The sequence below is a fragment of the Hermetia illucens genome, chromosome 6 (genome assembly GCF_905115235.1).
Source record: "Hermetia illucens chromosome 6, iHerIll2.2.curated.20191125, whole genome shotgun sequence".
Taxonomy (NCBI): Eukaryota; Metazoa; Arthropoda; class Insecta; order Diptera; family Stratiomyidae; genus Hermetia; species Hermetia illucens.
The window spans coordinates 90,137,010-90,153,139 of NC_051854.1; the positions used below are offsets into that span (position 1 = coordinate 90,137,010).

The window sequence follows — 16,130 nt, forward strand, 5'->3', positions numbered from 1 at the left end:
TGCCAACATCTGGCTGAGAAAGATTGCAGTTCGACTGATAATTCGTTGAATTAAATGAGTTAGATGTTGGTTTAAACTTCACAAACTGAGCAGAGTTCGAATGAGATGATCGCGCCACTGAGTCTAAAATCGCACTTCACGATAAATAGTTCGGAGCACTCGGCAAAAACTCGAAGTTGAAGACGCGAACTACACTCCACACAGTTTTTTACAAAATGTAAACTTAAAGAAGCCCGAATCCGGCTCGACGGACCAAAAAATGTTCGAGAAACGCTTCAAAAACAATGTTCGAAAAATGCGTTCTTTGAAAATACTGGGACCGGACTTCTTTCGAGATTCAACCAAACTCACGGTTGGGTGAGAACGAGATGGTATAATAAACAAAACGAAAGATTAGTGTTAATTGATTAATTTTATTGCCCGCACAAAGCAGGATGAGAAAAAGAAACGAAAAAACGAAACGAGAACGTGAAAACAGTAAAAAAGCGAATTGCGCGTGAAAGATGATAATAAACGTCAAGCGGAGATCTTGATAGAGAACCGGTGTAAATTTACACACACAGTCAGCGCTAGCGCAGAGATAAGATGAGATGAGAAGCGGGAGATTTGAACATTGGCATTAGTCTACTTAACGGCGAAACTACAGCTGCAGCCTTGTTCGCTGCTACTTTGATTTGCTCAAAAAAGCTCATCTTTGAATCAAGAGTCAACCCGAGGTACTTTACCGCTGGTTTTGACTCCATTATCGACTCGCCGAACGATATGGGAGGAAGGGTCGGAATTCTCTTTTTAGTCAGGAAGACTACTTCGGTTTTTTTTCCAGTGCAAGATTGAAATCATGAGTAGTCATCCATCCGCTTACTCGTCGCATCAATATGCCGAGTCTGCTTTGCGTCTGTTCCACATTGCGTCTAGCAACATGCGCCGCGACATCATTTGCATAGCCGACCAGGCGCGACTCTTGTGGCATGTCGAGTTTAAGTAGACTATCATAGTTAGGGTTCCAGAGGTCCGGCCCTAGGATGGACCCGGTGCTACCCTCAACGTGACTTCCATCCTCCTTTGACCCTCTAGTGTTTCATAGAGCAGGGAACGGTTCCTCAAATATTCCCTTAATATTCGTAAGAGACAGTTCGGCACGTGGAAAGTATTGCCTAGTGTGTTTAGAATGTCTTTCCACCTTACGGAATTAAAGGCGTCGTCGCATAATTACACTCAGAGAGCCCTAACTATGTTGGACTTAAGGGTTGTCACTCATTTGTCTTGAGATGATTTGCTATACAACTCGACCCGAAGCAGTGTTAGTTATATACCCTTAAGATGTGCATCAAGTTTTCACAAACTTCCATAGATGACTTTATTTTGTTTTGAAATTAGTTTTATTTTCCTAGGGCCGTGACCTCCCTTTTCTGGCTAGAAGAAGAAAATTCTGAGTTTACAATCTCGTTGTTCTGGGTTCGAATCCCAGTCGTCATGGTTATCTATGTTCGCTTTGAGTTTGTCTCGCTGCTGTGAGCTTATCGCGCGCATAGCGTTAACTGTGATGATAGTGAATCTGAAGCCTGGCTGTGTATACCCTATACGCCACCAAGGAGTAAACAGGAAACAATAAAGTGCGAATTTTTAAACTTTATTGTTACCAAATCGTCAATAACGCCTCGGATAGCAACTAACCTTACGCACACGACCTTTGGCTACCGAAAATGGACAATGTAAGTAAGCACTTCAACCACTTTGCGACCAGCAGTAAATTCAGAAGTTGTCTCCTGGATGTGCGTAACAAAAGAGGCGCTGACATCTGCCTCGAAAAGGATCACCATCTGATTTTCGTTTACGTTCGCTTCCCTGTTAGGTTCGCTACTTCTGGCAGGGTAGGAGAGTTGCATCCTATGAAGGAAGTTAACAGTCGAGCTCTCATTCACGATGATCAACAACTGAAAAGTTGTGGAGAACACCATGGTTCATAACTGCATCACATCCGGTAAGGTTCCTCCTCTTGTGGATGAAAGACTGGTCATGTAACATATGGATACGTAATGTTCCTCCAAGCAGAAGAGAAATCATTTTGGCCAACAATTCACTCAAACGGGGTAAAGCCGCTGGGCTTGACGGTCTTCCCGCAGACTAATTTATCGCTGCGCCTGCACTTGTACGGAAATCTAGGAAATCCGAGGCTTTTCTCAGAGAGTGGAAGAAGGGGATTCTCGTCAATATCCCAAAGAAACGGACCCGTTTTGATTGTGACAATTGGAGTGGTATCTGCGTGCTCCCTGCAGTTACAAAGATAATAACTAAAATAGTCCTGGAACGCATCAAAGAACATCTCGCAAGTTTGATCGTCAGAGAGCAGGTTGGTTTTCGCTCTGGATTCTCCTGCATTCACCATATCAACACCCTAGGGAATCCGCCACGGTAGTGTCCTGGCATCAATATTATTTCTTCTTATTGTCGGGGAGGCCGGAGGACGTGGAGGAATCCAATGAACCGTGACACATTTTCTCAGAATCCTGGACTTTGGCATCTGTTTGCTCTCTCACTGGATCATGGGCCTTGGCCAAAGGGCTCTGAATTTTGAAAGAGAAGCAAGTTGAACTGAAGATAAACACAAACAAAACCAAGATTTTCACTCTAACGGGAGATCAACTGACTCCTCTTTAAGCTATTTAGAGCAGAAGTAAACCCAACACGGGAGAAATGGTCTTCGCCATGTTGACAAAGGTACACAAACTTCACGATCAACAGTCATTTTGCAGTATCTAACAAGTTCAGATAGTTGATTCAATACTAGATACCCTTCTTCTCTACAAAAACATACAGTTGGAAGTAAGCCTACACTTTATTTCTAGATCCATTAGAAAATTGTTTACAATTGGATGTTTGTACAAATTAGATCCATACAAAAGAGTAACTATTCAGAGCCTAGTGCTCACACATATACAATAAAATTATATTAATAAGATACACATTTATGTACGTTTACTTAGCAGGAGTCCCTACGGAACACTAATTTATTTTGAGTTTTCACGTTTAAATTTTTTCAATTCGTTTTGTATTGCTTCGATGAGGGGAGCAGCCGAAAGCTGCGTTTTATCGGTAGACTGATGTGCTAGAACACGCGTAACATCAACAGTTGGCGGATCAGGACAATGAAAAGGACCCGCACTCAAAGGACGAACTAATGGTGAAGGTGCTCCACTACCCCAAGCTCGACTGTTAGGGGTAGGTGGTTGAGTTGAATTATTACTATGAGATTGCGTTGGTCCGGCAGTGACAGGACGATTATCCGAATTGGACCGAGGTAAGCGGGGGAAACTGAAATATTGTTGATCAATTTATTCATTTTTTTGATTGGTGAACACAAACGCAATACTTTGGAATGATTGCCGACTTTCCTCGAACATCCTTCCTACGAGTGTAACTGCCCGACATTCCCTTCTCTGGCGACTTCTTCGGACTAGACTCTGCTTCATACATTTGGATAGCTCCTTCTAGAAGTCCTTCAAATCGATTTCGCGTTGACGCTGGATCACGAACAGGACTATCTACACTCCCTTAAAACAAAATGGGGGAAATATGCAATTATTCAAAGGACCTGTGATCAATCAATAAAGTACCATTCTGATTCCCTAATCGCTTTTTGTGAATTTCCCAAACAATAGGACCAATCACTCCAGGATCGGGAGTATCACTTTGCGTGTGTCTCGAATAATCAACAAGAGTGACAGTTTTCGTACCCTTTGGTTTCTTAATAGTTCCACTGGAAACTGTGTTATCAAAATAATCATAATGGGTAACAGAAACTGGTTCAAGGACACGATGCAGAGGCTCAGGCATTTGTTGCCTTGGGAAACTTTTCACCGAAGCCATACTCAAAAATGATCCTATGCTACCACTTTCAGATGTCTTCTCGCCCGGTTCGAGTGCTTTAATAATTTCCCGGTTGATCGCTTGTGTGGGACTTACGCAATTATTATCAACGGTATCATAGATTTTGTCGGAGAACATACGATCTCCTAGTACTTTGTTTCTGTGGTAATGTGTGTTCGGATTGAAGGCTTCGTTGTGCTCAAAATATTCAAAGTCCGGCTTCAAGGAATCCGAAGCGCTATCCGTTGAGAATGCACCCTGCGCTGAATGAACTTGAGCAGTCTCCTCAATAGACCCTACACGATTTTCTGCCAAATATTTACGTTTAGTTTTCGCTTTCGTTTTCGTCCTTTTATCGCGTTTCTTTACAGCTGAAGAATAGGTGTGCTCAGATTTTTCATTAATCTCTGTTGTGGTAGTTCGTTTCTTTTTATCGAACAATTTATTGGCTTTCTCGTCTAGCATAGTCTGAAGATCGATATCAGGTTTATTGACTGGACAGTATACTGAAGAATCGGAGGTACTCGTGGTACTAGATGAATCTGGACGTGACGTAGGTGGAAGGGGAAAATCGATAGTGGGATAGTCACGTTTTCCGCTGTCCATTTTAGATTTCTTTGGATGGTCATATACGAATGCACCATTGTCAATGCCCTCATTGAACTCCAGTCCTGAGGTGGCCATGTCAGTGGCTCTACCGCGAGAACCAGGACCATCCCCTTCACTGCGGTTTGACAGTAAACCTTGTCGACTAGAAAGTCTGAAGAAGTACACAAACCACTTAAGTCTCCTTTGATACAAAATTAAATTCATTACCTTTTTACTTCTGCACTACGTTGTCGCTTAGCCCGGGTCATCAGTAGTAATGCAATAAGCAATATTATCAGCAATAAAACTATCACCGATACTATCGCAATCATTACCGGATGGCTGTTGAAGACATTATATACATTTCCACCTTTCCCTGCCGGTACCAAAGGTGTCGCTTGAGGCTCTTTTAGGTAAGCTAGAAAACCAGAAGAGTGAGATTCAGCAGGAAATTATAACATATGGTCACAAAACTGATGTCTAAAAACTAAAGAGAAGAAACTTATGTGTCAACATCAGGTGAGGCAGCAACATATTACTCAGCTTATCAGGGGTAGAAATCCGGATTTGTCTTTGAGAAGACACATTTTGTTATAATGAGCAAAACGAACAACGGTCCACAAATGCCTGCCAGCAGGCAAAAATCTTTATAAAACAACCCCAGGTTCGTAGGGCGGCCTTTTTATTGCCTCTTAAGAAGGGAACATAGAAACCCTAATAGGATTTTTAACAGGACACTGTCCCTTAAATATATATATGGTTGCCATTTACCCCTTGGTGGAATGTAGCGCGCACCTACGCGCCATAAATTACCTGAAATACGCTCAAGCTTCCCCACAGAACTTCCTGAAACGCCAACTCCCCTCCTCTATTGTTCTGGGCTATGTGTTCTTAGGGCAACCCACTCGTCGGCCACCTTGGGATAGTGGATTTCACTGTATGGCGTAGCAAGTAATAAGATTGTGGCCCCTCCATAAAGTGTGACCTAATCACTGTCAGTTCCGTATTCTGATTACATCCAGGCTCCTTAAATGAACACATGGAAGAAATTGTAGTCAGAGAGCACGCAGATTCCTAATTAAAGAAAACCTTTCTGTATTTTGTATGCACCCGCCCCGCCTCCTCAAACTTTAGACAAAAATACCTGGGGAAGGTTTTCTTCGAAGAATCTGCAGGCTTTCCGCCTTTAGAAGACGTATGCTGGTCCCAAGCCCAGGTAAAGGAGGAGGGTTTGAGGCAACGTACTCTGTACTATCCTCAGTAAAACAAAAATAAAATGCTGAGATCAGGGAAAGAGATAAATAGAGTATGGTTGGAGTTATTCTACTATGCGAAATCCTATCTGATCTCTCTTGGTAACAGGCCCCGCGACAGGTCGACCAAGAAAATGCATACAATGTCGTTACAAACATGATGATCGGATTGAGTCACAAGCCTCGGAGAAATGCTAGGGCGTCCACCTCAGTCGACGCGGCAGGACGGGCCCCGGTCCTGTCGAGAAATGGGCAAGGGTTCTTGACGCATGGACGGCGTCAGGACGTAAGCAAGTTAGTCCGCACACAACGAACAAAACAAATACGTGTCTGCACGCTAAATGTTGATACCCTAACTGGAAAGACGGAGGAACTCACAAGAGCCCTTCGGAAAAGGCGCATTAGCATCTGCACTCTGCAAGAAACCCGATGGTCTGGTGCCAAAAGCTGCGACATTGAACGCGAACGCGGTAAAAATGGCTATAAACTTCTCTATTTTGGTAACCCACACACTCAATATGGTGTTGGCATTGCCATCTCAGAGGGTTTCCGTGATGCCATTAAAGAAGTCGAACGATTTGATGATCGGCTGATGAAGCTCACCATTATATCAGCTGATCGCACTATTCACTTCTTCACCGCGTATGCACCACAGACAGGTCGACCTGATGCCGAGAAAGATGCCTTCTGGCAACTTCTTGATGAAAAGACTTGTCACGTGCTTGCTGACGACTATATTATCATTGCCGGCGACCTTAATGGTCACATGGGTGAAAAGGCGAACGGTAGCAGGAGCCATGGGGGAAAGGGGTTCGGAGCGCACAATGAGCGCGGCGAACGTTTAATCGATTTTGCGGACACCCATGACCTTGTACTTATGAATACATGGTTCATCAAACGATTGTCTCTTCTCCCTACATTTTATAGTGGGAATAGTAAAACGCAAATCGACTATATTCTCATGAGACGCCGACATTTTACCACTGTCACTGATTACAAAGTCGTTCGCTATGAGACCATCGCACCTCAACATCGGCCGTTGATTGCCGTCCCGCGAATTAAGCCACCGATAAAACAGCATGAGGAACGCACTGGCCCGCCGCGCATTAAATGGTGGCGATTTGGTGAGAAGAAAGAAGAAACGGTCTCACTCATACGATTGCCAACCATTACGAATGTGGAAGAATCATGAAACCAAATGAAAGACACGATCCACAAAGCAGCCTCAGCAACACTCGGGGTCACCAAGCCGGGTAAGAGGTACATCAACCGAGATACTTGGCTTTGGAATCATGATGTTGAAATGAAGGTCCGTGAAAAGAAACGCCTCTACCACAAATTTCTCGACGATAAAACACCTGCTAATTGGCAAATTTATAAGAATGCCAACCGGGAAGCAAAGAAAGCAGTCGCTGTCACCCGAGCAAACCATTTCAAAAATCTTTACGATAAACTGGACACTCGGGATGGCGAGAGAGATCTTTATCGACTTGCTAAAAGCCGTGATGAACGCACACAGGATATCGAACATTTCTGTTGTGTTAATGACAAGAACGGTACTTTGCTTACCAACCGTCGAGCCGCAACGGATAGATGGCGAGAATACTTCGAGCAGATTTCAACTGAAGAATTTGCTCATCCTCAACTTCCGCAATCATTGCCGATATTTGGAGCAGTTCCACCAGTCAGCGCAACTGAAGTCGAGGAGGCAATAAAACAAATGAAATCGGGGAAAGCAACAGGTCCTGACGACATCGCATCTGAGCTCTGGAAAGCGAAGAGCTGGGACCCAACACTGTGGCTCAGTGAATTCTTTAACCGGGTTATTCAGGAAGGAAGAACACCATCTGACTGGCAAGAAAGTACCACTGTTCCAATATGGAAAAAGAAAGGTAGCCCAGCAGAATGTTCAAATTACCGTCCGATCCGGTTACTTTCCCATACCATGAAGATTTTTGAACGCATTCTTGACAACCGTATTCGCGAAATCGTTGAAATAACCGTGAATCAAGCCGGATTTGTCAAGAACTGCGGAACTACTGACGCAATACACGCTGCGCGGTTACTCATGGAGAAACACCATAAGAAGCATCGCCCTCTTTACATTGCCTTTCTGGATCTAGAGAAAGCGTTTGACCGTGTACCACACGAACTCATCTGGTATGCTTTACGACAACACTTCGTGCCAGAAGAACTCGTCCGCTGGGTTCAATTGCTCTACCACGATTTTCGGATCGTGGTAGAGTACGAAGTATAGCGGGTGTATCAAAACCGCTTCGTGTCTCTGTTGGTGTTCATCAAGGAAGTGCCCTCTCACCACTCCTCTTTGTCCTTGATATCGAGCAACTTGTTCAAAAATGGAATGATCGCCTCATGCAACACGGTCTCAGATTGAATTTAAACAAAACTGAATTTTTGACGACCGATCCCCATGAAACAGGCACAATCACTGTCAGCAGCAGTGATCTGCCCAGAACTGAGAGATTTAAATACCTCGGGTCAACGCTATCAGCCAATGGAGAACTGCGTTATGAAATTGCTTCGCGCATTAACGCAACCTGGATGAAGTGGCGTTCCACAACTGGTGTCCTTTGTGATCGACGTATCAACGAACGTCTCAAATCTAAAATTTACCGCAATGTCGTCCGTCCAGTCGCTCTCTATGGTTCTGAGTGTTGGCCGACCATAAAAGACAATGAACGGCGTCTTGCGGTAATGGAGACGAAGATGCTACGTTGGACTAGTGGCGTGACACGTTTAGATCACATCCGAAATGAGGATATCCGCGATCGTTATGGGGTTGCACCGATCGTGGAAAAGTTGCGAGAGAGGCGTCTTCGATGGTATGGTCACGCAGTTCGTGCAAACGAGAATTCACTTGCCAAGATTGGTCTGAACATCGATGTCGATGGTAAACGACCAAAAGGCAGACCTAAGCAACGGTGGCTTGATACGCTGGATGGGGATTTGAAAGCCTCGAGATTGCACCCAGATCAGGCATTCGATAGAGCCAAATGGCGAAGCCGATCACGACGAGCCGACCCCGCTTGTGAACGGGACAAAGGCTGAAGAAAAAAGAAGAAGAGGTCGTTGAAAAGACGTTACTAGGGTAGTACAGTGGACTTAGTACTTGGAGCTACGACATCTCCAATCTTTCAACTTAACCTAGTTAACCAGGTTATAGAGCAGTGGACTAGCACTTACGGTAGCAAATAAGAGGTCCACCTTCAATACTAAGCGGGAATATCACTATCTGAAATATTGCATGCCTGCTGTAAAAAGATACTGCCAGGAGAATGACTCAGAACAAAAAACCCTTTTAGTGGTGGACTACTTCTGCGGGAGGAAGGCGCTACCACTTCCTCTCTTCAGCAATGAGAATGGCCATCATGAAGTCTGAAGAAGCAACGACGCTAATCAAAGAGAAGAGTACCTTCTTAGATTTACTCTTAGCAATAAGTTAAAAATATTTAACACAGGGTGTTCCTTTTGTCCAAAATTCGTGGCCAGCACTACACAAGAGGTGACAAACAAAACTGTAGGGAATACTCTCATGAACGGGCTGGTCAAGAATTTGAGGGTGTCGGGTGAGCCCTCTATGTCGGACCACAGAATAATCAGATTCGACATTGAGGGCAACTACAAAATAATAAAGAATCCCAGGAGAGCGGATAGGGACTCCTATGCAACGCTCCTAAGCAACAACATTGCTCATCTACAAATGACGGTGATATCAGAGGCGAACTGAAACTAAAAACAGTGGTAGGAGAGCTCAACAAAGTCGTAATTGACCCATATGAGGTCAGCTGTCAAGCTAAGACAGTTAACGCCATCAAGGGATGCACCCTGGTGGAATAGGCACCTAGCCAGAATGGGAACAGAGGTACGGAAACTCTTCAAACGCGCAAAACAAACCGGAGACTGGCCAAGGGACAAAAATGCACTGACTGTATATAGCAACGCAAAACGGAACAGCTTCAGGGAATTCTGTGAAAGGATCGAACAAAGCTGTAGCAAAAGACGAGACAATATCTTCTGTTTGAAGAAGAAGAATGGGACATTTACCGAGAATGAGGAGGACAGAGTAGATATGCTTCTCGGAACTCATTTCCCGGGGTCATACCGCAGGGCGGAAGGTGACAACGTTCTGCGTGACACCACAGCAACGAATAAAAGGGGAAGAAAAGAGAACCGGAAACTAACAACAGAGGTATGCTCGGAAGCTATGATAAGGTAGACAGGGGGAACTTTTAACTGAACCCACCCGCAGTAGATAGCATCCTCCCAGCACTAGAAATCATCTTAGAGGCTCTGGGATATATACCAACGGCATGGAGGCGGGCGAAAGTGGTATTTATTCCGAAAACGGATAAAAAGGATCTTTTTTACCCTAAATCTTTCACCCCAATTTGCAAACATCGTTCGTACTCAAAACGGCGAAGAAGATCATAAACAGCTATATTAGAAGTAACGTTCTAAAGCGTAATCGCCTACATCAGTGTCAACATCCTTACTGGGCATGTATGCGTTTTTTGATATCGAAGAAGTATGCAATAACAAAACGCACACAGATACAAAGTGCCCTAATCCGCAAGGTAGTGGGAAACACCCCGGCTTTCTGTATGGGGAAAATATTAGAGAATAGTCAAATAGAAATACCGACAGGTACAAATTCTATTCTAATGAATACTACTCAAGGTTTTCCACAGGGTGGGGTACTATAACCGCTTATGTGGAGTATGATAGTGGATGAACTCCTGGACATGCTAACAAATACTGGGATATAGATGCGCTTACGCTGACGACATTGTTTTAATTTGTAGGGACAAATACGAAGTTACCTTATGTGACAAAACCCAAACTGGACTAAGAGTTACTAGTGCCTGGTGCAGAAAAGCAGGACAGAGCATCAATCCAGCTAAAACTACCACAGTACCATTCGCTAGGAAGCGTAAGCTTAATCATCTGAGAGCCTTTAAGTAACATGGCATGAAGAAGAAACGAGAAACGAAACGAGAGCGAATATTTGAGAATTACAGAAGATCAAAAATTACTCTAGTAGACGCATGTCGAAAACACTTGTCGGAAATTAAAAGGTGCCGAAGACGGCTTACAGTTTCGTACCAGGGCAGAGGCAACTAATCAGACGCTGCCTCACCTCTGCCCTAGGAGCAGCGTAATCGAATCGTCTGATTACCTATCTCTGCCCTGGTACGAAACCGTAAGCCGTCATTGTCCCCTTCTAATTTTTAGACCTTGGGTGATAATCCCAAAAAGAATGAAAACAAAAAAGAGGGAGAGTAAGTCGCTCTCCATTTGGGAGTGGAAGTAAGTTACTCTCCATTTGATCCGGGTCAAGTCAAGTGGATGCGGCCTTAGGATTCCTCAATCTCTAAATAAAAAACTTGTCAAAAGCTGTGAAGAATCTGATAACTTGCAGATCCATAGCAAGGAAAAAATGGGGTTGCATCCCGAAGAAACTATTTTCGAAATACTATACACTGCAATAATAAGGCCTATGGTGCGGCAATCTGAGCAGAAAGAACCGAACTCAGCACAACAGGCAGTGGATTAAACAAACTCCAAAGACTGGCTTGCGTGAATGGAGCAGGGACGCCTCTACACGGACCAGAACTCTTCTGTGGAACCGGAAACGGGTTCGTGGCTATGGCAGTAAAAAGTGAAGAGAAACGTTTGGGGGTAGTATACTTACTGGGAATGGAGCAGTCCAGGGTTCTTACGGGGGAATACAAACCCCAAAGGAATGTTTAAACCTCACCAAAAAGGAAACCTCTGGATTACAATGGGAAAAGTCACTGGGCACTGCCAACTAAACTGTGACCTGGAGAAGCTAAGGATATCTACTGACACTGCCTAAATACCACAGTTAATAGATAGACTATAACCAGTAAAAGGGCACAATAGTTCTTTCATGATGCAGCTTCCTTTAGAAAGTTTCCGCCCAATACGACTTCATTATAACAACATGTATTATGACAGACAAAACCAAAGCGGACAACGAATCTCAGATGAAAGCACTGATAAGGTGATATGCCAACCTTCTATGACTGCCGCCAAAAAACTTATTAGTTTGGAATCAATGCGAGACAGACGTAAAACATCGATTAGCCAGGTATGCGAGACGCTATCGATATAGCAACTAAAGACGTTTTCCTCGGCCTCTAGTTGCTTGTCCTACAACTACCGAGTCGATAATGAGTTGTTCTTTGCCACCCCTTGACCCAACTCGGCAGCCATTTTGCTCCTCGGACAGAATGTGGTTGGTCTCGAAATAGGCATTGACACTTCCACTATGGACGTTATTAATTTGTAGAAGGTAAGCAAAAAATCGTCCTCGTCCTTGGTGTCCTGCACCGTGTCCTTTTTAGGGCCTGTTAGGTAATTCCGCAATGTGGGGAAGGGTGGAAATTTCTTTGGCCGACCAATGACCTATGATGGCTAATGATTTACTCTATGTTCCAAGCGACTGTGTATACTGGTAAATTTTTTATACCAGAAAATCTTCCCCCGATCCAGACCAGGCCCCCTCCACTTATTCGAGTTGTTTATCACTCATTACCGAAAACTGTACGGCCTGAACGCCCTGGTGGAATTCATTGAGAGATCTGAAAAACCTCCACTGATTCCTCGCGTATGTTGCATTCTAAACATGGCGGGGGAGACTTTCGCCATACCATCGTAACCGACTGCACATGGTAGAAAGTTTCTGCTTCCAGAATTTCAAATACGGGTGTTTCACGGGGATAGCGTAGTTCCTGTGAAGCCTTTGCACTTTATTTCTCATCCTCCTACTGACATTGCCAGTGCTGATTTGAATCAGTCTAGCAATGTCCATCCTGAGTGTGTCCCGCCAACGTTCTAGACGAATTTTCCATAGTAGATCTCTTCGGTCACTCAAGGCAATAACGCGAAAGCGAATCTTTTGACCATGCAATCTGACAGCCGTAACTGCACCTCCATACACAAGTGATTGTAGTTTCGGCCACGACATATCAGCACACAGTCAAGATGCAATTTCATCATTGATATGAGATGGAATCCCCGGAGTTGCTGGAGATGCATAGAGCCTGGGAATACCTGATTTATGCAAAGTATCCATATGCGAGTATTCTATACACGCTCTTTGGAATTCGTCCCGAACCTCAGCGGAGACTTCAGCTGGACGCTAGAGAAGAATGCTTTGGCGAGTATTGGAACTATCGCCTGCAGTGCGGAGTAATGTTGTTGATGCCACCGCCTCTGCCCTCATCGACCCTTGGTCACCAGATTTCGTGATGACCTCAAGTTAAACCCGTTCCCTGATGTTGGATGGGCCACGACTAGCGGTTTCGACTCCGTGCTGTCCATTACGGGAGCCCGACCCAGTCACCAAGTCAGACGACTCCGTACCAGATCTTAAATTTCTCCTTATGCACATAGATGAATTTGCATTTGATACCTAACGGCCAGGTGTGATTATAGCTTCCACAGTGAGTAATCTGCAAGATTGTAAAGTTCCTGTACTTTCCTCACCTACCCGCTGAGACGCCGCTGTGGCGTACAGCACAGTGAAGTTTGGAACCAGCTACGGCGAATTTATTTTATTATTTTTTATTATTTCCGAGTTATCACAATCTCGGCAGATGCCGGATTTTACCTAATACTAGCACTAAGTGCAAAGCATTTAGGCTCGGACGATCCTACCTACTTAAAAACTAAAGGGGCACTGGTGGTGGTGGCCGGTGGTAGGTCAGTGGGAGAATCCGTCGAGTACCCCCCGCAACATCGAGCACGTATGCAGAATTTTTTATTATTATTCTCATACTATTTTACAGAATTTCCTACTCCTGAAATCGCTCTTTTTCATATGATATTCAGATCTCTCACCAGTTTGCTCCAACTCTTCAACCGATTCAAAAGAAATTTGGTGAACGTATGGGAACTATGAAATCCCACGCACACAATGAGTGAAATACATTTATATTAAGTTTACATGTAAATGGAGGTAGGTAAGTACCAGTGGCCCCTCTGAGGAGCCCAATTAGCACTGTGGTGCGCCGTTTTGATGGTAGGAACCCCTAAGACCGTGACTAATGTTATGAGAGCAGGGAATCAGAGTCCAGCCGGCTCAGATCTTGAGAGCCAGCCGTAGCATTCACGAAGGAAAGCAGCTCTCCCTCCCTGCAGCTAGAAATCTCTCTGAGGTCCCCTAAGTATTGTTTAGGTGTCCGCAGCCTGACTCTAGCTAGAGCTGGGCAATCGCCGAGGAAGTGCCTTAGGGTTTCCTCTTCTTCTCCGCAGCTTCAGCAATGCGAACAGTATGGCATGCCGAGCCTGGCGGCATGGTCCCCTATGAGCCACTGCCCCGTGCAAACCGCCGTAATCTTGTATGCGAGACGCGTGCAAGTCTGGCACTGGGTTCGGGTTTTGTTGTAAGCGAACCAAATCTTCCTTGACTTGGCACAGGTATCACCATCTGAGGCCCACGGCTACTAAGTAGTGCAAGTTGATTCCGCACTTGACAGTCGCCAGCGAAACACCGACTGTACGCTTCCGGTATTCCACTCTGCCCTGGTTATAAAATCTACTACAAAGTTTCCCATGAAGTTGAACTTGGCATAATCCATAGAGAATGCCTAGATTTCCCGATATACTTCATCGAGGATGTTACTATGGCCGTAGGGCTTCACTGTCCAGCATCCGGACTCACGTAGTCTGACGACACTGCACGCTACAAAGTATTCAATGTAGAGGTCTAGGGGGAGGAGATGCAGGAGTACATTGAGAGCTTCTGCCGGGCAGCACAGCATAACGCGCTTCGGTGTGCGCACCTGCACACGCGGTTCTTTGAATCCTATTAAGCTTCATTCTATTATAGTTTCTGCCCAGAGCCTGCAATCATACAAAAGAACCGTACGTTAGGATTGGATGCACCACAACTGTGTACATCCTGAGAACCATCCTCGGCCGGAGACCCCATTTCTTTGCGTTCTTAACCCTCAGTTCTATGTTCAATCTCTAATTTAGCTTTAGATCCAGGATTACACCTACATACTTTATATTGGAGGAAAGAACCAGTCTTTGTCCATTCAGCCGTGGTAGGTGGAGAAGCTGTTTATCCTTGGTAATTGCCAATTTGATAGTCTCGCACGGGAGGGATGACTGCAAACCTTCCAAAAAATGTGTAAATTGGGGGTGTAAAAATTCTTTTCACCTATGTACTAATGTGGAGTATCAAAGGTCTCCATCCGTTTTGACGGAGTTGGGAAAACAGGTGAGTGACAGGTCAAAATCTGCGCACTTAAAATGAGACAGAACTCACTTTCGGAAATTACCCAACCGAAAAATTCTGAAAAAATCAGGCGATGCGCTTGTAATAGATCTAGGCCGCAAAATACGTCCCACTCTGACATTCAACTTTTCTGAAATTTAGCGGAAAATCCCCCTTAAGTTCATGCTAGGGGTACCAAATTACATTAGCATAGCAGATAGTATCCCACCTAATTCTGTTTAATTTTCAAGTCTTTCTTACTCTTGCCACCTTTTTCGACCAACAACTGACTTATGCATCATGTTCAATTAAACTTAACTAATTTTTAAAACACTTACGTTCTGCTTTCATATAAATATCCTTCTTCATAACGGAAATAACTTCACTTTCCGATACCAATTTCATATCTTCTGCAGCAGTAGTAGCCAATACTGGTTTCCCATTAACGAAAACCGAGTAGATGATTTCCGTTTGATTAGCCATTGGTCTTGAATTTCTAGAACAGAATGAAAGCATCAAGTGGTAACATAATTTTTCAAAGAGAAATAAAATACCTCTGATCACTAAGATCATCATAATTGTTATCCCAGTTCTGAATGTCATCTTCTGTTATTAAAGTTACGTTGTGTATGAGGATTCTTATATTCGGATCGGGGGTTCTAGGATCAAACAATTTTGCCTTATTGTCCTTGACACCAGTATCAGTTTTCGTTTCAGGCGCGGCCACTTGCTGCAAATCATCATCTTCCATATCCGCTGGAACAACAGCGCGTTTAACTGAAATCAAATTTGAACTGTTTGCACTTCTTTGGAGTACACATTGTTCCCAGGAATCTGACAGTCGCTGTTTTCAAAACCGGTTGCATCAAGCCAATTCGAAATTTGTTGCTTTAAGAAAAGCACATTTGAAGTATTTTTGTTCAAGGATTGAGGGGTCCTAAACCCGCATTCACTTGGTGTCGGACCGGACCAAATGGGAGCAACTTGCTCCCTCTTTTTTTGGTCATGGACCCTTCGTTTAGCGCTTACCACCCAAACTTCAAAGAATATTAAGCGAAGACGGCTTTACGGTTTTTTACCAAACAGAGGCAAATCGTCAGAATCGCCGCCGCATCTACGATGGACGACATGACTGCGAATTATAGTCAACG

The 16,130-nt window shown here is 44.3% G+C and overlaps 1 protein-coding gene across 1 annotated transcript in view; it reads right to left on the reverse strand.

Annotated features, from left to right (window-relative positions):
- Positions 1–2,817: 2,817 nt before the first annotated feature.
- The window catches only part of LOC119660544, a 33,343-nt gene continuing 20,030 nt past the window's right edge, over positions 2,818–16,130 (reverse strand). Inside the window, exons 5-10 of the mRNA XM_038069179.1 lie at positions 15,534–15,756; positions 15,318–15,475; positions 4,684–4,873; positions 3,615–4,627; positions 3,371–3,551; positions 2,818–3,312 (exon numbers count right to left, since the gene is read on the reverse strand). Of these exons, the coding sequence (XP_037925107.1) occupies positions 3,009–3,312; positions 3,371–3,551; positions 3,615–4,627; positions 4,684–4,873; positions 15,318–15,475; positions 15,534–15,756 (2,069 nt within the window). The 3' untranslated portion in view covers positions 2,818–3,008. The remainder of the gene's footprint in view (positions 3,313–3,370; positions 3,552–3,614; positions 4,628–4,683; positions 4,874–15,317; positions 15,476–15,533; positions 15,757–16,130) is intronic.